This window comes from Apiospora kogelbergensis (genome assembly GCF_038363985.1).
Source record: "Apiospora kogelbergensis strain CBS 113332 chromosome Unknown utg000007l_segment0_segment0, whole genome shotgun sequence".
Lineage (NCBI taxonomy): Eukaryota > Fungi > Ascomycota > Sordariomycetes > Amphisphaeriales > Apiosporaceae > Apiospora > Apiospora kogelbergensis.
Genome location: NW_027117424.1, coordinates 75,154 through 97,347, shown reverse-complemented (window position 1 = coordinate 97,347; position 22,194 = coordinate 75,154). Strand labels below are relative to the sequence as shown.

The 22,194-nt window shown below is 51.6% G+C and overlaps 5 protein-coding genes across 5 annotated transcripts; 2 read left to right on the top strand and 3 right to left on the bottom strand.

Annotated features, from left to right (window-relative positions):
• Positions 1-430: 430 nt before the first annotated feature.
• Positions 431-2,774, bottom strand: PG998_010378 (uncharacterized protein; the record flags this gene model as incomplete). The annotated part of the gene is made up of 3 exons (XM_066877194.1): positions 431-435; positions 498-1,548; positions 1,611-2,774. The coding sequence occupies 3 exons, from the start codon at positions 2,772-2,774 to the stop codon at positions 431-433; spliced, it is 2,220 nt and encodes a 739-aa protein (XP_066726248.1).
• A 979-nt stretch (positions 2,775-3,753) lies between these two features.
• On the bottom strand, positions 3,754-5,201 carry PG998_010377 (uncharacterized protein; the record flags this gene model as incomplete). Its single annotated transcript, XM_066877193.1, has 5 exons — positions 3,754-4,161; positions 4,263-4,478; positions 4,717-4,816; positions 4,876-5,003; positions 5,064-5,201. 5 exons carry the CDS (start codon positions 5,199-5,201, stop codon positions 3,754-3,756), a joined length of 990 nt encoding a protein of 329 aa, XP_066726247.1.
• Positions 5,202-6,300: 1,099 nt separating this feature from the next.
• Positions 6,301-7,030, top strand: PG998_010376 (uncharacterized protein; the record flags this gene model as incomplete). The annotated part of the gene is made up of 2 exons (XM_066877192.1): positions 6,301-6,334; positions 6,393-7,030. The coding sequence occupies 2 exons, from the start codon at positions 6,301-6,303 to the stop codon at positions 7,028-7,030; spliced, it is 672 nt and encodes a 223-aa protein (XP_066726246.1).
• A 10,994-nt stretch (positions 7,031-18,024) lies between these two features.
• Positions 18,025-19,058, bottom strand: PG998_010375 (uncharacterized protein; the record flags this gene model as incomplete). Its single annotated transcript, XM_066877191.1, has 4 exons — positions 18,025-18,267; positions 18,318-18,496; positions 18,550-18,640; positions 18,693-19,058. The coding sequence occupies 4 exons, from the start codon at positions 19,056-19,058 to the stop codon at positions 18,025-18,027; spliced, it is 879 nt and encodes a 292-aa protein (XP_066726245.1).
• Positions 19,059-20,921: 1,863 nt separating this feature from the next.
• Positions 20,922-22,112, top strand: PG998_010374 (uncharacterized protein; the record flags this gene model as incomplete). The annotated part of the gene is made up of 2 exons (XM_066877190.1): positions 20,922-21,149; positions 21,762-22,112. 2 exons carry the CDS (start codon positions 20,922-20,924, stop codon positions 22,110-22,112), a joined length of 579 nt encoding a protein of 192 aa, XP_066726244.1.
• Between the last annotated feature and the right edge of the window lie 82 nt (positions 22,113-22,194).

The following is a 22,194-nucleotide window of genomic DNA, read 5'->3' as shown; positions in this document are numbered from 1 at the left end:
GGGAATGTATTTCTTACCATCCATCCTAGCGATGTTCTCCAAGTCATCTCGGTTTGAATAGGAAATGGCTGTACGTCGCACACTAATTCTTCACACCGGAATCCTCGTGGAGACTAGGACCAGGGAGTCACGGGAGCAGAAGGAGTAGCATTTAGCGTTTAGAGCGTTTGCCAATGAATTGAACCTGAAAATATGCTGCAAGATAACCAGTCAAAGCTGCCGCTTGTGATATCTTCGTACTTATACCTATCGCAAGCATATCATGTTGACTGCGTTCAAATCCTCGCGCATTTGCCGTTTATAAGGCAAGTCACGACCCATCTTTCCAACCCCGCTGTTTCTCGCCGGGAGCCTTCTCTTATTTGGCACCACCGACCCAAGAGGGAGCCGAGGGCGCTCCATCAAAACAGCCCTTTCGAAATCGCATATCCTAATCTGTCCAGTCTCTTGGTTTATTAGTATATTAGGCGACCGTAGATCCTTGTGTGCAACCCCACAAGTGTGCAGGGCATGGATTGCGTGGGTTAATTGACGGCTTAGATCGCCATCGTCGCCTGTAGTGCGCACCGAGTCCAAGCTAGCACCACCCCAAGACAGAAACATCATGTATTGAACTCGGACGCGGAAGTCGTAGTAGTAAGTGCGTGATATTGTACGTAGGTCGATTGCCCCGAGAAAGATCGGCGTGACTCTACCCTGCAATGGCTGCAGGGCTTGGTAGACCTTTGCTTCGTGTTCGAGATCCTCGATAAATGCTGGCACCGTGCCCTTGCCAATAAAGGTGTACCCATATGCCAGAAGAGTCACCTTGAAGAGGACCCCACGAGCACCTCCCTTGTCGAGGCTCTCGATCCCGTCGTCAAGAGTGCGCTTGAGTTGGTCGCGGAGCAGTGTCACAAATCTGGCATGGCGAATGCGGTGGTGGAGACCATCCCCATCGTGTCGATGAGCAGCAACATTGGGGCAATTTTCATCAAGCCGCGTCTTCGTCTGTAGCGTCAAACCGCGCAGACATTCCTCCGTACAGTAACCATCGTTTTGCTGGCGACTGCGGTAGGCGTCGTGGCCGTCTTTCCGCGTGTGATTGGGCAAGGCCCGCTGCGCCGCTTGAATCCGTCCGCTGCGTCTTGGCTCAAGCGGCGTGGGCGTCTCCTGCATTCGCCTCGTGCTCTCATCGTCGGATGACTCCGGCGAATGCGCTGGCACACCAATCCTCGTCACATTCCCGGGCGGTTTCCTTGGTTTCCTCTTCCGCGATATACATGGCGATCGGTCAGCATCGCTGTATGGGTCAGGCTCATAGGCGGGCGAGCTCGATGGTGCCTTCCGCTGATCGACTGGTATCGTCTTGAGTATGGTCTCGACATCTTCTGACCAGGTCTTTAGACTGGACATGACCGCTTCACGCTCGTCCTGGCGATGATACCGTCTACCTTGGGAGTAGTCCAGCGCTAGCAGACTGAAAGCAAGCATCTGGCTGACCGCCGTACAATAACGCGCATCACGCGGGTGCGCGACCACCTCTGCCCGCGGTTCGGCGAGATGGTACTGTAGGGTCGTAGGGTCGGACCAGTCCACTTTCAAAAGACAATTGCCTCTCCTGTGGTGACCAGGCCGTACTCCAGTCCACCTTCAATCATGTAGTGGAACGTCTGTGTTATGGCAGCCGCGACGAGCCGTTCCGAATGGTATTGGAACAGAGCCTCGGGGTCCGCTGCGGTTGGGATCGTAGCCCGATTCACGACCTCTTTGTATATATCCATCGAGCGAAGCCCTACGCGGAGATGCTGGGGAGTGATCTTGTGAGGCGCCTTGTACTCGTTGATGTACAGCATTGTGCGCTGTGTCGAAGTCTCGCCCTCCTGCCTGTAAATGCAGATTTGATCGGGCCGGAGTCGAAGGCGTTCGAATCGAGGTTGGTCGGGGGTGCGTGGTCGTTGTGAGGTGGCAAGGCGGTCAACGACCTCTTCGGAGATGTCGCTAATAGCATTCGGGTGGTTCTCAAACACGATACCATCCCCCAGAGCAAAAGCCGCCCTGACCTCGTCGACAGATACAAGATGCTCGACAATCGATCGTACGGGATCCTCCACACTGATGTGCTGAAAGTATTCGAGATCTTTTTCGTTGGCAATCCGTTTTCGTGCTATCCTTTCTCCAAGGCCGTGCAAAAACGCCAGACTCTCGAAAGCTCTAGTTTCGGTCGGGTATAGTGAATAAAGGTCGCCGAACACCGTCCTTTGCTGGTCGATGAAGTCTGACCAAGGGATGAGGCGCGTCGGGCAATATTTGTTTTGGGGGTTCGTGGTTGGACCCTTCGATGTAAGACTTTTATTTGGCTCGACCTGGAATTTTGCGTAGACAAACTCGTGGCAGGCTTCGAGATATTCGGAGAGGGTCGTTAGGCGGTTAACCTTTTCTGCTTCTTCGGCGCGTTGGTCTGCTTCTTTAGCGCGTTGTTGCTCCAGCTGGCGTTGCTGCTCTGCTTCTTCGGCGCGTTGGTCTGCTTCTTCGGCGCGTTGTTGCTCCAGTTGGCGTTGCTGCTCTGCTTCTTTAGCGCGTTGTTGCTCCAGCTGGCGTTGCTGCTCTGCTTCTTCGGCGCGTTGGTCTGCTTCTTCGGCGCGTTGTTGCTCCAGTTGGCGTTGCTGCTCTGCTTCTTTGGCGCGTTGTCGCTCCAGCTGGCGTTGCTGCTCTGCTTCTTCGGCGCGTTGGTCTGCTTCTTCGGCGCGACGCTCTAGCTCCTTCAAACGTTTCAATAATGCGTCATTTTCCATCTTGGTATTCACTCATCCATAGACTTCCTTGGTCACCATGGTTGAACAGCGATAGTATGTAAAAGGGACGGTGTTGGATCATTCGCGGGTACAGTTTAAGGCTGAGTGGCCCACTTTATGTTGTTCCCCGGGAGATTAGCCCCGCAGCTCTAACACTAGTCGTTCGACCTCTCTTCCCAAGCTGTTGATCCGTGTCGTAGAAGTACCATTACCCCCGGCCAGCTTTACCTGGGAGACCAATAATTTCGACCATCATGCATCGACGTCAGTGCAAAGAACTACAGAAGCACTTCGGCAGCTACGACAGGCCCATACGTATTGGGAGCGGTGGAATGCGAGTCGCCGGCGAAGTCCCGCCATGGGGTCAGAACTCGTGCCAGCCGCGCTAGCATAACCTACCCCAGTCCTCCAACTCTGCAGATCGTCGGAGGTCTTGCTCGGCAAGGATCACCAGTCGTATGGGCCGTATGAGCAGCATGGCGGTAGCTATGCGTGGCAAGCGGGCACCGATGACATCTCACATGTCGATCAAGTATCCAATCTGGAGTAGGCCGTAGCAAAGGAGTACACAAGCGTAGTTGACCAGCACCACCGCGAAAGCGCATTTCTACCGCCAACCGCACTGAAAGATTCGGCTACCCATACGGCTCAGGTCCGTTTTCAAACATCTGCTAACAAACAGCATGCCAAAGGGCCGCCAGTAAACGGTGCAACGTTGCGAGAGCCGTTTCTTCAGTACATACGGCAATACGGCAGGTTGGATGGTGCGTATGTACGGGACCATGACCACGCCGTGACACCATGTACCCCGCCATGCTCGCAGGTACAGAGGCCGCTTAATTTGTGGGATATTCAGGCGCATTGCCAAATAAATCTCCTGAAAGGCCAGACACGTATGTAACTGCACATGGACTAAGAATAATGGATACTCGTATAGGTGACCTTGATGCTGACCTCGACGGACCGATCTTTTGCGCTATTATACGGATGGATATTGAGTGCTGTATCGTCTCGTCTCTGCAGAGACGGGGACCTTACCCGTCGGACTGTGATTCTGATCATAAAGCCTCTCTTCGCTCTCACTAAAAGTCAAACCTGTGATATGATCCACGCTTCTAACCCCTTTGCCGCGCCGCGGGTTCCTATCATCGAGACTAAAAGCGCCACCAAGTTGCTGAGGCTTAGTACTACCACCGGTAATCCCACTGCGGGAGTCCTTCGAAAGATGCGAGAGAGCACGCGATGAGTACTGGCGTACCGTGCCTGCGATAGGGTAGAGCCAGATGCGGAACATAGGGAAGACCATGGGTAGGTTGGTAGTAATCACGGCCACAAAGGTCTCGCGGACGGCCCAAGACCCGGCTTGCTGGGCACCGGTTACGGGGTTCTAGGCGCCGGATGTATGGATTAGGACGCTGCACCACAGGAGAGGATTGTTGTCCACAACATGCGGACGAATGAGTCCAGGTGGATGGAGAAAGAGCTCACCGTTATTATCAGCACGCAGCGCAGAACCCCCGCAGCGGTCACAAAAACCCCGCCCGAGAACATCACTATCAATGCAACCTTCTTGACCGGCTTGATGCTCGACTGCCATAGCATGGGGATTGGGATAGTCAACAGATAAAGATCAGTCACAACATTGAGCACGACTGTGACGAAGATATCAACTTTCGAGATGGCGGGCTGGCAGAAATCTGCATCCTAGTTAGTCGTGATGTCCATGAAGTAGCTTCTGGTAGGGGCACATGCTGCCTGGGTCAGGATAAATCTGCCAATTCTTCCCTAGAGGCTGGCAACTAAAAAGGATGGAGAAAAGGACGGCGATCCATGTGGATGCGATGAGTGCGAATCCGACATAGATCCTCATTAGTAAGTTAAGGCCATCCTGACGACCACATTAGTTAAAGCATCAGGAGCGAAGCCACCCAGGACGACTTACAGTCAAACGGATATAAAAAGTGCACATGGCGGCCTTCAGGACCCATAGCAGGAACGTGTAAGTCGACCACCCGGCTATCTGCGTTTTGGAGCCGCCTACACTTCACCCGACAGTTAGTCAGTGTGTTCGTCAGTGCGACTGGTGGTGGTGCATCGGTACCGTAATCTGTACTCTTCGCTGGAAGGATCGAGCAGGCGCCGTTCATCGTCTGTCATGCCGTTGTTGGCAAGGCCGTGCCAGAGCTTCCCCACAGAGTATGCCAGGTATGTCTCAGCTGAATATACGACCTGATATTGATATAGTTAGCATAAACCTGAGTATGGGAGATAGCCGAGAGAGCCCCATACCGCAGCCAAAAGCATAAGGTAGTCATCGGCTTTGAGATTCCTGATGCCGACGGTGCTCAGCCTCCAGTATGTGCGCAGTCCAATCACGGCCAAACCAATGCCCAGAAGAGCAAAGGCCTCGATCGTGAAAGCATCCATCGCGACTGGTCTTCCGATCTTTTTTCAGCACAGCAACTGAATTGTTCCTCGGAGCTTGTACCGGGAAGCAGAAGGGAAGGACTGTAGGGAGGAAAACAACCCAGTCCGATACCGAAGAAATCAGGGAAAGCGGCAAGGCCAGGGGATGAAGTTTCTCTGGGCAAATAGAAGGTTATTTTGATATGAACCCAACCAACAACATATGCTGTGTGCCACACAGACCAGGCCACGGTATTGCGACCAACATGGCATTGCCATCGGATCTGCCGTGATTCAAGTCTTCTAACACAGGGGTAGGAAGGGAAGCATACATTTGTGATCGACCTACTCGAATTGGTGCGATCAGCAAATAGTTCCGGCCAGTCTACCGCTTTAAGCAAAAGAGTGGTGCCCGCACCCCAATCTAAAACTGCAAATGCGCAGAGAGCACTTTGGCTCCATCGCGGTGCAACGCTCCAGGTGGTGAAACGCTGTGTTTAGCTAGGCTAGGCAATCGCAAATAACCAATAGAAAACGATTGTCACGTTACACCAAAGGCGTATTGTACACCTACACGTAAACCATATCCTAGCATGCGTGCCTCGATAAGAAACACATGTTTTAGCGAAATTGCTGGGTTGCTATGTTACGGAGATGTTACATGTTACATGTACCAGCCAGCCTGGATCTCTCATAGAGGCATCTGCCCTACAGCCACAAGCAAAACTCAAATGGCCTATATACGTTCCCCTTGCCTGTGCTATCGCATATGGAATCCTCTCGGAAGCTTCCCCTGCACCTGGACACGAGCTAAAATGAGCCTCGACCCATGCCTCCGCCGCGCCCTGCACCGCTAACTTTTCTAGGCTATGTTGGCCCTAGGCCTGGCCCTTTTCTGACACTCTTTACTTGCCGTCGGAAAATATATCCCTCGTTCCCGCTGAGCTCCAGTATTGTCCAGTCGCATCATTTACATTTATTTGCTGATCTGCAGTTCTCAACACTGAAGGTGCCCGGGCGAATCCCATCCCTACGTAGCGCTTTAATTCAGCGCTGGGTGAAATAGCCGGGTACTTGCTTTCGCCAGGATCTCGGTCGCGCATTGACCGTATGGAAGAGAATGGAGGAACTTGACCTTGTCGTCATCGGCGCAGGTACCCAACGCCGTCCTTTGATGCCTCTAAATAAGCTGACAGAACCATCGCATTGCAGGCTTATCCGGACTTGCTGTCGCAAAGAACTTTCACCAGTTGAACCCAGAGAAGAGCCTCGTGATCCTGGAGGCTGCTTCCAGCCTTGGTGGAACATGGGCCAAGGACCGCCTGTACCCGGGTCTCAAGAGCAATAATATGCTGGGTACCTACGAGTATCCAGACTTCCCCATGGACTCCACAATATTCAATGTGAATCCGGGCGAGCATATTCCCGGGAATGTACTCCATGAATATTTAACTCAGTACGCCGAAAGATTTGACGTACTGCAGGCCATCCGATATAGTCACCGAGTCGCAACCGTTGAACACCGTGGCGGCCCTGAAGGTGGATGGACATTGACCACGCAGGACACGGCCGGCACCGCAGCCAGATTTGTTGCCAAGAAATTGGTAATAGCTACGGGCTTGACGTCCCAGCCTTTCATGCCGGACTACAAAGGCCAGGAAGGATTCGACGTTCCTCTCTTTCATAGCAGAGACTTCCTAAGGAATTCCGCCACCATTGATACTGCAAAGTCCGTGACAGTCTTTGGCGGCACAAAATCTTCATGGGATGCGGTTTACGCCTATGCAATCAAGGGCGTACACGTTCACAGACGGATAAAAGGCTTCCTCCGGGTTAACTCTCCTCAATGATAGCGTCGATGAAGTGCGTAATAGATGGAAATGTGCACGGCACCGTTGTGGCCATGTAGGCCTCGGCCGTGCTGGGGCGGGCGGGGGGAACTGTCCCGTGAGGCAACAGAGGCGACAACTTCATGTCGTCCAAGAGAGGATGAAGGTTAGGGTAGGCCGTATGCGGCGGTGTGTGTGACCTCTGAAGAGTATAACGTGAAGATGGAAACAGCCGCCCATGATCGATATACATAGGTGGTATACACTGCGATTCAGGCTGGGGTGCGTTGAAAGAGGCTACATTGGAATCTGATGTCATACTCAGTGTCTTGGTTTCCTTCCTGGGCGCCTGTGCTTGATTCTAGGCACCCACAGGGGTGCTATTAGTATCGGATCTCTTCTCAAGGCCTTCTAAGCCTCTCTTGAGCTTCTCTCCTGTAGAAGTTAGGAGGCCCGGCTGAAAGGGCTACTCATACACATGATCGACGTTACGCACTGTAATTGCGCTGAGCAATACGATTTTGTATCCGCCTGCGCTCGGCAAAGTCTGAAATCTTGGTCCAATCCTCTTCTGGTCTGCTCGAGGAAGAGAAAGCAATGCTGCTGTATCGATTTGAATACTCGCTGGGTTCCATGACAGTCCCAAATTCTGGGTATTGGGGTTGATATGAGGCCGGAGCCTCAGTATCGCAATGACCACTCTGTTCACTTCTGCGAGAAGCCCATGGCGGCAGCCTACCAGGACGGACGTAGGCGAAGAATTTACCAAAGAAGATGCAAATAATGGAAGTGAATTATTTGAGGGTAATACTGGAGGCTACGAACGCTCATAATTTATATGATGTAGTACGTAGCCGAGTTCACCATCGTACTCTTTAATAGATACTGACAGAGATATACGAAACTCGGCATTCGGTGGCTGTACTCACCAGTAATCGAGCTCTATAATATAGCTGGACGCGCTTCCCCTGGGTTTCCGCATGCGATACATCCAGTACACAAAGCTATGTAATTAGTCTTTTCAGCTATCGTCGGTCTTCGTGTACAGCGTCCAGATGGCGCCCATCTCTAAATGCCTTCTTCAGGCCTCATACTTCCTGTATTGCCTAGGCTGCCTTACTGAGATGTTCATGCTTCTTGCCATCCTGTTGGCCATCCCGGGGGCAGCCGCTTACTTTGCATGGTTTACGCAGAACAGACTTCGGCCAGTTTTTGAGACAAACGACGCCGACCGTCATTTAGACGAATCCCTTGCACACCTTGCTTTTATCACAGTTTACTTTACCATCGTCATCTGGGGGATGGTTCCATTCCTGAGCCTCGAGCCACGGTTAACTGGACGAGCTAAAGAACGCATCTCACGTATCGTGAAACTGCTTACAGTGATTTGGGCAGCATCCTCTATTCGAACCATCTTCTTGGCCTGGAACTGGTCTCTTCCACTGGATGCGGCCGGGTACGTCCACATCATCAGCGGACTGATCCGGGGAACAACGGGAATTGACTGCCATGCGCAAGTGACAGTAGCCTTGAATTTGTATCTTGGTAGCAATCGGTCGTCATGCTACCATGACAAGTCGGAGCTTGTCTCTGCACCAGTTGTGCTCGCTGCCATGTCGTATGGGATTGGGACCATGTTGTCGATCGCCAAACGTATGCTACACTGTGCAGTCGGCGTGTTTCCCGGCTGCTCAGTTATGTCGGATAAAGGTTAGCCAAGCATGTGTCGCGGTTTGGAGCTCTACTGCAATTGAACTAGCGCCGGCTATCCAGGTTCCGCCGAGAGCGCCTGAAATAGGAAGACTTCCTACACGTACAGCAATGCGCCGGTTTCTTTTGGCAACCGTATCTTGAGGTACAAAGCCAATAAGGATCATGGTAAACAATGGTCCTAGAGAAGAGCACGGTGATGTACCTGATTTAGGCCCACTCCATCCCTCCCACGACTTCAACCTCCGCAGCGCTGGGTCAGATCATGATGAAGTACGAGAAGCTCACTGATGAGCACGTGGGCAAGAAAGGCACGCTGGCAACGGTCAAGGTTCACTGGAGACCTTCGAGTGTCTCGCTACAAGACCTGCCACGAACCGCTCTACCGGAGGTCCGTGAAACCTTTCTCAAGGTGTATTCAGAGAAAGAGTGGGATGGCCAGATGGAACTTCTCCAAGGCTCAAGCAGCCCGTCGAAAAGGCGAAGATTAGGGCTAGCTAGGTCCTCTTCTGCTGCTGATTTTCATTCGTTTCATAAGCTCAGCCCTTGTGTTTATGTCAACGATCAGTCGGGAAGCGGTGCCCAAGAGGCAGTGATCCTCTCCTATATAGGCAGCATGGAAAGCGAGTGATGCGTAGTAGAAATAGACATCATCGAGTAGCTTAGTCAAAGTTTAAGCTAGGACTGATCGTGCTGAGAACCAGTCATTGGCGTATATCAATACGAACAAGTCGCTAAGGGGTCTGTGACTGGTGGCTATCGTAATTAACGGCTTGTATGAGTTTCTTCTACTCCGCGATGCTACCCCGTCGCTTTGGGCTTCGACCCCGACCGGACTTCCTGCGGTCCCCCACCCTTCTCCTTTCCGTGTATAATCGTCCACTCCGCGTTCGGAGCTTCAGCTTCCACTCCTTGAGTAGCTCTGCCATGTCCACCAGATTGCTATCAGGCTCGAAGGTCGGCTCCCACTGGACCTTATAGTGAGTCGCACCGTCCAAAACTTCTTCTCCGATGATAGTACCCAGCCACTGATCACAACGTTGCAGCACCACATGGCTTTCCAAGACAGAATCACGGTTGGGAGCAACCAAATTGTCCATCTCGTCCCGCCACGTCTGTAGCAGTGTTGTGCTTACTTCCGTTTCAGGCACAAGAGTGGGTTTCCAGCTGATCAAATAGTACGTCTTCTCGCCGACGACTTCCTCGTCCAGGATTTCCTGCGCCTCCCATTCCTCGGGAAGCCGGAAGTTGGTTTCCCGTGTCTTTGACATAGTTGAGCTAGTATCTTGGGAGTATAATGGGTTATGCCTTCCCGTTGGTGTGGGCATTGGCAAGTTCAGTGAGCGGCGTGACATGGAAGATTGCATAAGCCCATGTGGGACTTGTTCGTTACGGTGAGTTAATATATATTTCGTAGAGTAGGTGTGGAGGGGTAGCTGAGGTGTAGAAATCTACAGGTGAATGTAGATATCTACAGGTGATTGCTTATGTAGTCTGGGCGTACACTCAATGGGCCGGAATTCATGAGTCAGTGCATGGCAGACAATAAGATATAACATTCATCCAATGACAACAAAACGACATCCGATGGTGGAGATGTGCAGATATGGACATTCTATACACCAGGCCTGGCTCTTGTTCAGCTCGTGGAAAACTCCAGAACTGGCTTAGTACGGCTCTTCCGCCGCGGCCGTGGGACCAAGTCATGATGACCTTCTGGCGCAACAAAATTCATGGCGCGTGTCGTGTTCCGATTTTCGCTCGAATCGCTTCTGACGCCACCCCGTGCCGTTACAGAACGGCTCCATTAACAAATCCTCATGATAGGGCCAAAGGTGGCAGTTTACCGCATCTAGGCGTGAATTGGCAAATCCTCTATATTTCAGGGAAGGGATGTGCGCGATACGCAGCCCACGGCGCCAGACATTAAAGCGACAAACCTACTACTCCTGTCGAATGGAACTTAGGAAACAATTGCCTTACGGATGAAGCCGGAGGGCGGTAGCGTTGCCCTGGTCCAAGAAGAGTTGGACTTGAGAGTTGTGTAAAGGGGCGTAGCAAGGCAGACACCATGGACTGGTACTGCGCCGGTTTTCGTTGTGTATAAAAGGGAGAGTTTCTCTCGATCAATGTTCAGTCATGGCATACCTCCTTTAATCATACCAGTCGTATACTAGCCTTTTGCATCCGTCTATCAATTTTGTACAACGCCTGGCGTAACTGTGCGGATACACGGACGCCCTCTTGCCTTCTTTGCCGCTTTCCATTTCCTTCTAGCCAAGCTACTCCCGCAATGGGCGCTTTGGACGTTCTTCCAATTTCGGCGGCGCTCTCCCTGACCTTCATCATAGGGAGTACTAATATTGCCCTGTACTCGTATTTTGCCTGGTTCACGAATATTCCCCTTCGCTCTTTCTTTGAGAGCCACAACATGCCCACTGATGCCAAGCATACCCGGCTCGTCGTGGCGCTCTGCTGTCTGGGCGCAATCCTCTCTGGCTTGCTGGTTTTGGCATCCTACAGCGTCCTCTATTTCGCTATGGAAAACAACAGCGACACCCTGATCTATATCGCCATTGGATGCTTGGTTATAGAAGCTATCTACATTGTCGTCGTCGTCATCTTGACAGGCTTCACGGCAAAGTACTGCTGGGATTGGTGGCACTGGCTCGCTGGTAGCGGGGGAGGACTACCTTGCTAGGAACTGCAAGGTTTTCGCAATTCTGCTCATCATACAGCTATGTTTCTTAGCTCTTTATTACATATCCTTCCGAAAAAGGCGCGAGGTTCGCCGGAAATAATGGCCTTTGCTCGATACTCTTCCAGAGGAGAATGCTCAGGGCACAGCAGTGTGGAAAAGCAGAGATAGAGGACGAACTGAAGACAGATGACAGGTCTGGCCATGATCAGGGCGGGCAGGTCGAGATAGAGCAACTCGTGGTGGATGCCATGGAAACGGAGGGCAAACGGAATGTAATCACGTCTTCATTCCAGTTTCCAGTGAATGGGAACCTAGTCACCAATCGGAAAGCAGCGCTTGGGAGGCAGTGATAGTCTCATACCAATTGTATAATATAAACAATATGAGCCGTGGAACTGAGCTGTAAACTGGGATCGGTGACGTGCTGCTCGATCCCTAGCTTACTCTGCATTTGCCGTATCGGTGAATTGAAAGAATAATCTTGATAATCATGGTCACAGTTTAATGCATTGTAGCGAGGTATGCTCCGACTTTTTTGCCTTGCGGCTCAAAGCCTACGTACCACCAACGTATGGAGGCAGCTCCCCTATCTTACGTCCATCTTACTGCATCTCAGGCATCTTGTGCTTAGAATAAAAGGAAAAGTTATAGGAACGGTGTCTGAAGAGAATAGTCAGCAAGCGGCTAACATCTGGATAATCACAGGTATCTATTCAGCTAGGTCACTATCGAGGTCTTTTGAATTCGCTTCGGTCGCTGATTAAATCGTCGAATGCCGTCGTAGAAGAAGCTGTGCACGCCTCAGATACCCACCGCGTAGCTTAACTCCATGCCATTGTCACCGCCATTGTCACCGCCATTGTCACCGCCAAGATAGATTAGCGGCGACCACACTCTCCAATGAAGAAGGCCAAGATGCGCCAGCCTGGCAGCTATGTCTTCTATTCCTCTTTTCGCGTGGGCTTCTTGGGTTGAGATACCTATTGTATTACTGGACATAGGATGAGCGCTTGGCCCGACCCATGGCACATAGTTACGGCGACCTACAGCTGCCGAGAAGAGGCCGAGACTGCCAAGGGGTTTGAGCGTCCTGACACATTCTTGAAGCTCCGCGATGAGGCGGATCCAGAAGTGCGATTCAACCTCTTGGAAGAGCTGCGAATGGGGCTGGTAGAGATGTTGGCCAAGCTCTTCCTCGACTTGACGAAGCGCCTCTGTAGGCGCATTCGTGAAGCGGAAGATCTCAACTGCGAAAGAATCCCTCATCAGCTTCCTTTCGCTAGCAGTCCCGGCACTAGCTGGGGCTGTCGACAGGAGGTCCGTGAGGGCGATGTAGAGGTTATATTTGCTCCTTTCCGTGTCTTGCGCATCTAAGATATCTTGGCGTAACATATGGTTTGATGAGCGGCAAGGCGACCTTATCGTCTCGGGTGCCGCCACGGAGAGTGAACCCAATGAACTCGTAATGGAGCCGAAACCAGGATCTTGCCCGTGGCTCCTGGCGTAGGTGGAGCCAGGAGTGGCTGGACTCGATGTGATTAGGGTTGGGGTAGGGACAGAGGTAGGGATGAGGGTACTTGCTCCTCTCGAATCTCGGTACATACCCTCGAGCTTGCTGGAAAGGCGCATGCATATTCCCAGGTGGATGCCATTGAGTACGTCGCTGCGCAGCTTTGTTATCTGCTTCTCGTCAAAGGCGAACGTATTTGGGAGTTGCTGGGGGCTGGAAGGAAGGATCAACCTGGATAAAGCCTCGAAAAACACTGCCATACCGCCGAAAGCAGACGCGGATCCGGGACTGAGGCCAATATCCCTAATGGCTGTGACATACCATTGGCTTCCTGGATGAGGGTCGAGCCTGCCGCTCTGGATCTTCTTACAGAAGAAGCGCTTTTCGAAATTTACAGTGTCCTCGATCAGAGTGGGTTTCCAACAGCGAATAAAATGGTTTGCAAGGTCGAGCTTCATCCCTTCCAGTAGGTTCAAGAGACTACGCAGTCCCTGAATCAAATCTCCCATGTCGTTCCTTCGGTTACCGTTTGCCAGCTTGTTGTACATTTCGTCCACCAGCTTATCCCTCCCAGGAGCACAGTAGGTTTTGAGCAAGCTGGAAAGCCAGGACGCTAATTTATCCAGGTCGGTGGTCCCTTCGTAGAACTGCTGCATGATCAACTCTACGTTGAACCCCTCATCAAGGTATACTTGATCCTGAGAGGAGATAAGAGTGTGCAGAATCTCCTTCACTTCTTTCAACAAGTCTGGAAGACACCAGTCGCGGTCCATTCCAAGGCGTTGCTGGGATGATGCCGGAGCTGTAATATACTCGTGCAATTGGTCACGAAGATTGGCCCAGAATTCATCCGCCTTGGCCTGCTTCTTCCTGCCCTTCTCGCCATCGCAGTTGGGTCGGAATTGCAGCTCCGGGCCAAAATTAAGGTCATGGCGTAGTCTATGATTGTTGGGAATCTTGTCAATGTCCAACTCGCTCAATTTGGCTTTCGTTACCGGTGGACTTGCATTGTGCGATCTGTACAAGTCTGTCAATGGGTTTCCTGAAGCCATTTCAGGGTGGTGGTTGTTCTGGCAAGACTGGCTCAGCTTCTTTGCTTCCAGACACGATGGATCTGCTCTCGGCTCCAGACCCCAGATCTCACGTGAATCTAGACTAGATTGCGGGCGTTGTCGTGGTTGTTTTCTCCCGTCCTGTTACCACCAACCTGGTCTCTTGTTTGGCTCAGTTTTGTGGGCAACAGATAATCAAAAGAATAAATAAAAATAGTTAATCAGCCTCAGAGTATAAAGGTGAAGTTTGCGGAAAACGTTTTCTGGAAGTTGATCTAGGCAAAATTCGCAAGGATAACAAGCAATCAAAGTTCAGCCAGAAAAGGATTGGAATAAAGCAAAGCCAGGTAGTCTCTACCAAGCGAAAGTGGCGTACATTTATTTCCCAACACGCCCAGCCCCTATTATTTGCCACCGTAGGCTACATAGGCCGAGCAGGTGAGAAGCACCAGCTGTTATGTCCATAAAAAGCCCTTACCATGCAGGAAGGTGTCAGTTATCTAACTAAGCCCCCATGCATCGAGCGAGCGGGTAAAAGGCAATGTACTCTGCACTGCCTGCTCATTGGTGAAGAGCGATCGGGTTAGATGGATGGGTGAAATATTATTGCATACAACGCAAACCCTTCCCTGCCTAGCTTCGTACGAATAACGTTGCCTTACCTAGTTGCCACTTCCAGGGACATGGGGGAGGGTAGGTGGTTCCTTCGAATCTATTTCTTGAGCTGGCAGTCCAATGAAATAAAGGTGCTACTTGGGATGCTGAACGACGGCAGTCAGGCATGTCACGAAAGTCAGCATGGACATATCAAAAGTGAAGAGAGGCTCAGTTGATGAGACCAGTACAATCCGATGTGGCCTACCTAGTTTTGCATCGACAATGACATGCTTGTATGCATGGAGCCACTTTCGATAGGGATAATGACCTCCTCCTTGAGCGCTATAAACCGGGAGTCACAGCTAGATACTTTACAAGGGTTTAGATTGGCAGGTGTATAGTATTCTGATCCAATAACGAACGATCCGGCACCCTTAATCACCATTATTCGGTCCATAATGCCATACCCCTGTAGGTGGTGGCGTAGGCCGACTGACAGCATCTGGTGCTTCCCGAGGCACTCCACTGGGTCCACCCTGGATACTGGCTGAATTATGATCTTGATGCGCTGGGTGCATTCTGGGCGGCGGCGGCCAATGAACAGAGAAGTGAGGAGAGGTATCTCCCAACACAAGGTCATTTCTGCTTTCACAGTGGCACACCGTACATGGTACTCAAGAGAGTGCAGATGGAAAAGCAGTAGTTAGTACAGTAAGTACGCCAAAAGTTGGACCATCCATGGACTTTCGGGTTCTATACTACGCGGGGTCAAAACAGCTGGTGGCTGAAGCCTCATTGTCTTCGGGTCAAAGCTACAACCAGTGGCATTGTGTTCCGTTACAGCTCTTCAGAGCCGCTTCGCCTCCATATAGATCCTGACTCATATTCACATTGGCTTTACTAGGGGCGCCCCCATCGACGGATGGCGCCCTTCTGCCTGCCAACAGAGAAGAACTTTTATTTCACTTCACCTCATGCGCCTGTAGCTTCAGAAGGGACGCAGCCCTCAGGTGTTCGCGTAATGTCCACAAAACTCCAATTGTTTCCCATGTGCTGTTCCATCGCTAGAGCCCGAGGCAATATCGGTCCGCTATCGTCTACCGTGAAATCCATTCTGCGCACAAAATTGCGCTAGGTCACAGCATATACACCAGAACCAATGGTTTGTGAGATGATTTGACAGCTTTCGCTGTGGCCGACTTCGGTTCCGTCTCGTTGACCGTGAGTCGGGGACAGCAATCACCAAATCCATAAAAGAAATGAGAACAAAGGCTTATAGTTTAGTATCAACCCGAATTTTTTTACTGTCATATGATTTTGTTTTTGGCATTCCCTTCCCCATAGGCACGGCTCCTACCAACGGTAAATGATTGCTCAGGAACGAATGGAAAACGTCTCAAGAAAGAACCCAGGCCCTGTGCTGCCCACGCGTAAAAGAAGGGATAGAAGCAACGAAAACATAGCGAAAAACTGGAAGACATGGGTGAAAAGCAGTCGAAGGCTTCAGCGTCGATACGGAGCAGAGGTTTACATCTATATCAAAGTGCCCTGTAGGCGCAAACAGTATCTCTTCATATCTCAAAGGGGCATGTCACCGTTAACACTAAGCGACGTTGTAAGCACCCCTCCCCCCCCCCCTCCGCGACTCACGTGGCCACCGAATATGTTAAATTCCACTACACACTAAATAAATAACCTAGGAAAAGCAGTATCCGCCACCTACGGTAGTTGTTGGGAGTGAGTTGGATGGGCCGGACCAAAGCAAGGACGCAGCACCAGACACTGTTGATCGCGTGTTTTAGTCGAAGAAGGCAGGAGTTCAAGGTATGTCCGAATGGGGCAGCCCCAACCAAGCATCTTACGGAACCGCAAATGCAGATGGGAGCGATTGGGTTCCCTGGGTAGACAGGGTACGACGGCTTCGTATAGAATTTAATGGATATTTATAGCCTGCGATGGCTACTGTCGCCGTCCAATCCTAAACTTGACCACAAGTCTGGCAGTATATGATCCTTATAGCTCCAACCAGGAGGATGGTCGAATCTCATGCCATCCAAATCGAAGTCTGTGGGGGAAGTCCCCCTCGTTATTGATTCGAACTTGGTTTTCGGCATCAAGTATAGCATTTGAGCTAACGTATAACGCTTGAGTATTTGGCGAAGACGCTCGGGGGGCTCCTGTCGCGAGCATGTGTAGCGGTATTTCAGCACTTGTGAGGTGAGAGGCTTCACACTGATAGAATACTTCAAACTCTCTTCCAGCTGGTACCACGTCGCCTCGAGCGAAACCGTTGGTTGTTCGATGCCGAAACTGGAATATTCCAGAACCGCAGTCGGTGTTCCTGGCTGGGTGACGCATAGTGTGTCCAGGTCCATTTTCCAGGTCCTGGAGTCTCCAATTCGTCGATGGCTCCGGCGTAGTTCCTGGTGCGGGCTTGCATTCACCCCTAAACACCAGCCAAATTCACCAGACCTTGCGATTTCGGCTCGGACATCCTTGTCCGCCCCTTTCAAAGGAAGCACCTCGTGGTCAAGAAAGGTCGTCTTGGGGAACACCGAGTAAGCTTTGTTCCAGGCGATGAAGTTCATCGCCTGCGTGGTCGGCGTGCGACTGAGAATAGCTTGGAGGGGTATGAGTCGTGTTTTCCTCAATATGATGAACGACTCGCCACGTCGTAACCGTGTAACCGACCCTAACCGGACCCGTTCTTCCCCAACCAGTAGGTATCCTTGCGTTTGAAGGTACGCCTGGACCGGATCCGCCTTAGTAGCCTTTGCCATAATTGCCAATGTTTTCGACGTCGTGCGAGAGAAGAACTCGGTAGCAAAGTCGCCATAGATCAAGGCCTCGCTTGCACCGAGGATACTGCGGAAGGCCTGAGGGTCGTGAACGAAGGGCATCAGTTTAGTGTTGATGTTCCATACACAGGATTGCACTTGGGATCGCAGCCCCCTGCAAGTTTGGCATAAAATACGAGTGACTTGGTGTCGAGCGCACCCATCAGGCTCTTCAAAACGGGGTAGTAAATGGAGAGAATTACTACAAGGGATAGACGTGGTCGGTGTGGTAGACGCCTTCCAGCGTGACCACGCTGAACTGCCACAGTTACCGTCATTGAAGAGATGACGTATGACGGGAGCGTACGGAGTGCTAGGAGTTTGTTTATATTGTAAACGAGGTAGAGTGGAGGAGCATATAGCGGAGAAGCCAGTCATTTATATACCTGAGCTCGTGTCTAGCCTACGGTAGCCATTAGGGCTCTCAGCATTGAGGCCTACTCTCTCGCCACTGTGTACAATTACCCCTATCTGAGCTACACTAGGCATTCAACTCCAGCCCAACGACGTCACCTTTGATTATGCCGTAATCAATCACCATATAGCCTTCCGCAGCTAAACAGGCTCTCGCGATACATGGCTGCCAGGACCGCATTTACCCACGCAGATCAGGCAGCCTGGTGGGCGTTTGCGTGCAGAAATTTAGTCCCATCATTATCCAATGAGTCTAGCAGTGATGTTGCATTCCCTCTTCCACCTCCAGCACCTCTCTTGACTGCTACACCTCTGCGAAGACCATGCCTGTCTCCTTCGTACCGAATACACTCCAACCTCACCAGTGCTTCGCGCGCAGCCAAACGAACAGCACCCTGCAAGCAAGCAGAAGACCTCGACTTGTGGAAGAAGGGATGCTGCGAAGCGTCAGCCGGTCTTGTTCGTATGGCATGCTGTGATCTCTTACAATCATGGGCGGCAACTGTCCTGCGTATAGTATGTCCAGGAAATCCGCAGCGTCGTAGGACCAGTAAAACCCCTTGCGAACTAAACCCGCCATGATCTGTTCTACATATGAGAACATAAACCGATGCATTTCTCCTCGGCGACTGAGGTCTGTCGATAGTCTTCCACTCAGGTCGAGGGCTATTGTTCCATCATTAGATCAACTCATCGATGTGTTTATACTGGTCTGTTACTTATTTTCACCGTCCCATTTGACGCAACACGTACATCCGCTGCGCGGGCGTCCGTAGGCAGGGACAAAAGGTACCTGATGGCGGATACGATCTATTGCCGCCAGTCAGTATCTAGAAATTTCGCTCAACCCCAGCACACATACCTGCATCATAACAGTCGCAACCTCTACCTCGGATTGCAGTGGCGCGATGGCAAAGAGGTCCAAATCCAAGTGTTCATGGACCACCGATGTGGTACGACCGCTGCAGTAGATCCCTAGGAGTTGTGCAATACTGGGATGGCTGATCTCGGAGAGTACCCCCAACTCCGAGACCGTGAATTGGGGGGCCTGTCGGACTTGGACGACGTGCCCGCTACCCGACCGGTGCATTCCAAGCCAGCCGCTGCCGTTGGTGCCTAGGTGGCGATAGTGGGTATGCGCAGTTTGGTCGACATAGAGCGGGGGCCTTGCCCGGACCGTCACAAGGTTGCGGTCACGGCAGAAGTCTGGCATGCGCTTGAGAGACATGATTGCCGTCAGGCACCATTACTTTGAACTTTACATATGGAGCTTATATACATTGCATAGATGGTTGATGGTTTATGCCACTTGGATACAGCTGGTGCCGCAACTATCGCCTGAGATAAGGGCCGCATGCGACGTGAGCCGTTCTGTGAGGTCTAGAACCACCGCAGTGGTGCTTTGAAACGAAATAGCACAATACGATATTTCAGCCTGTCAATTACTAGTTAGCTTTTGCGAAGCTAACGGACATCCCGGTTAGGAAGTGCTTCTTCGTAGCCCAGTCAGACGCGTCTTGCTCCCAGCTCTGCATTCGCACTATGGGCCGGTACTGCATGTTAGTATACTACTGGCTCACATCTACCATTCGGGGGAAGAACTAAAGGAAGCCTGTACCCAATGCGGCCAGCAGCCTATGTATCAGGTCGTACCTTGGATGGTTCACGTCTGTCAGCACCGTAGCTGATATACAGCCGCCGACACTCCAAATCGGGCCTGACCTGACGCTCCGCCCATTTCAGAGTCAACTGGCGCGAACTAGAACCTCTGGACTTGGGCAGAAGGCGATATAAATGGTTCGAGCGGGGCTATTCTGCGATGGCTATCTGGGCGCACCACCCGCGATATCCGAACTGCGGCGTCAAAACCGGTTCAGCTCCGTTTTCGTAAGGCTTCGCGACCTCGCAGATATATACCAGATGACCTTTCGTCCTGCCGTGTATAAAGGGCCTTCTCTCTCTCCGAGTCGAAGAGACACAATAGAGTGGTTTCTCCAGCATGCACCAGGCTGATTCCCATACAGACCAACGTTCCGCAAAGACTCCCAGTTCACTCTGAATACGTATCACTTCCTATCTCGCAGCTCCCATCATATACCTTCATATTGTTTCTCTCCTAGGCCTATCACTATTCAGCACAATGAAGACTTCCATCCTGAATCTTTTTATCCTGCTTGGCCTCAATGGCCTCGCCAACGCCCTTCCTCAGCCGGTAGAAACGTACCCGTCTTTCGTTGTCCGCGACAGCCATGGCCCCGCTGAGCCTGAAGAACTTCTTGAGGACCAGATGCATACCAACGGCAGATCCGGATACAATCGGGTGGAGGTGAGAGGCCGCTCGGGATACCACCGCATTGGGGAAGCAGGGGCGGAGGGCGGTGCGAAGACAGAGGACTGGTCTGGGTATGATCAGATTGGAAAGGTTGAGGCAGACAGAAGGTCTGGATATAACCGCGTCCGGGTGAAGGGTCGGTCAGGATATAACAGCATCGAGGCGGATACCATGGGAACGGAGGGCCGATCGGGCTATAATCGTGCCTAAACGAAGGGTCAGGATAGACTTGTGTGCCAACACAACCAACACAGGGGAGGCGGAGGATCCGCAGATATTACGCTACCCAACAACTCAGGTGAAGTTACTGGAGAGTAGGGCTTAGTTGCAATATTCGCTTAGACGGAGGTACGGAGTTTTTTTGTATCATATAGCTCCCTCTGTACATCCCAAGCGATCGTACTTTATCCAGTATTTATCACAAGGTGGGCAGGTGGACAGTATTATTCATCTCTCCCAAACCGCACGACCTAACCATGTACCCTAAAGACAGAAGGTATCTACCTCGGTGGGCTCATCCGTCTGGAATTGACTTTCTTCTTATGCCACCTAAAGGTCAACAATACGCCCAGGGTAACCAGCGCCAGGCCCCCGACCCCAGCTCCGACCCCAATGCCGACCTTAGCTGCTGTGGATATTGCTCCTGTCATGGCTGTAATACTAGTTTCAGGGATGATATAGGTCGTTGCTGGCGGCACGGCGGTCATGGACGGGGCTACGGTGGGAGTCGGCCCAGTGTCAAGGGCCAGGACACTAGGGATGGGACCTAGGTTGATGCTCACACGCCTTGGTAGAGACATCGACGCGGCCGAGTTACTGAGCATCGACTTTGGGCTGTGGGAGGATTCGTCTAATACGGGGTGGTCAGACTGGACGAACCGCAAAATTGGAGTCAACCACTCGCTGCCCAAATTCATGGTTAGAGGCAGCGAGACCACTGTGGATTTCTGGGACAACAAACGACAGCTTATGGATACTTACGGTGCAGTATGCTCTAGATGCTTTGTTGAAAAGTTGAAGTACCGTAGATGGAGTATGCTGCCCTTCTCGTTGAATAGGGCTGTGCTAGACGTTGGGACCTCTGATCAAGTTATCGAGAATGAACAAGCCGCCAGCTTACTGGGTTCTTTTGGACACAATACAGCAAAGATTGTTTTATGTAGGGGGGGATGAGACGGGGGACCCCAAGCATACGCCGATATAGTTGTGTCCATTATTGGTCGTGGAGCCCTTGCTGGCTCACAAGAGGCACTCTGGGATCCCTTCTATTCCCATCCATAAATTATTAATAATAGAATGGTAAAAAAGGGCCCATGTCCATAGAATATGAAAATATCGAGACACTTCCAAACCACAACCGTAGCCTCCCATTGCCAAAAATCGCTGACCCGAATAACAATGATGCCAAGGAGGTTTCGCCTATTTTCTCGTTCCTTTCCCCGTTTATGTGTTACAGACGTGGATGTACCAAGTCGATAAGCTCATCGAGGCTCGCTGTCATTGGAAATACCGGCCCCTTCTGAGGGGGATGCTCCTGCGAAACACCGAGAAACGTTGGAGCGCGAGTAAGTGCCTTGCGTTCCTGAAATTGGCCTCAAGGAAGAGGGCCGACCAAGCCAGCTTGACGTGTCTGACGTTACCTGGAAGACAGGACCGTTTACCGAGGCGGAGCTGGAACGAGGCGACAAGAGAGAGTACGTGGTGTTCGAGAGAGACAATGTGGACTGCGGTGATGTGGATCCCGACGGTCTTGAATCCGATGACGCGAGCACAGTCAATGCGGCAACTGTTGGAACGGCAGGCGATGAATGCGAGGACGAAGTGGCAAATCTAAGCCAACTTGGCGACAGAGGCCTTCAGGCAGAGGGGGCAAGGGTTGGAGGGCCTACAAATAGAGCTGCCACCCCCCAACTGATTTGGAGGACCTTCCTCTCCTCAAACACTTTTTGAGATCACACAGCCTCTAATCGATTCCTGAACCTTCGCTCTCTTGTATCACCCACCGCTTGCTACCATGGGGAATGAATCGGGC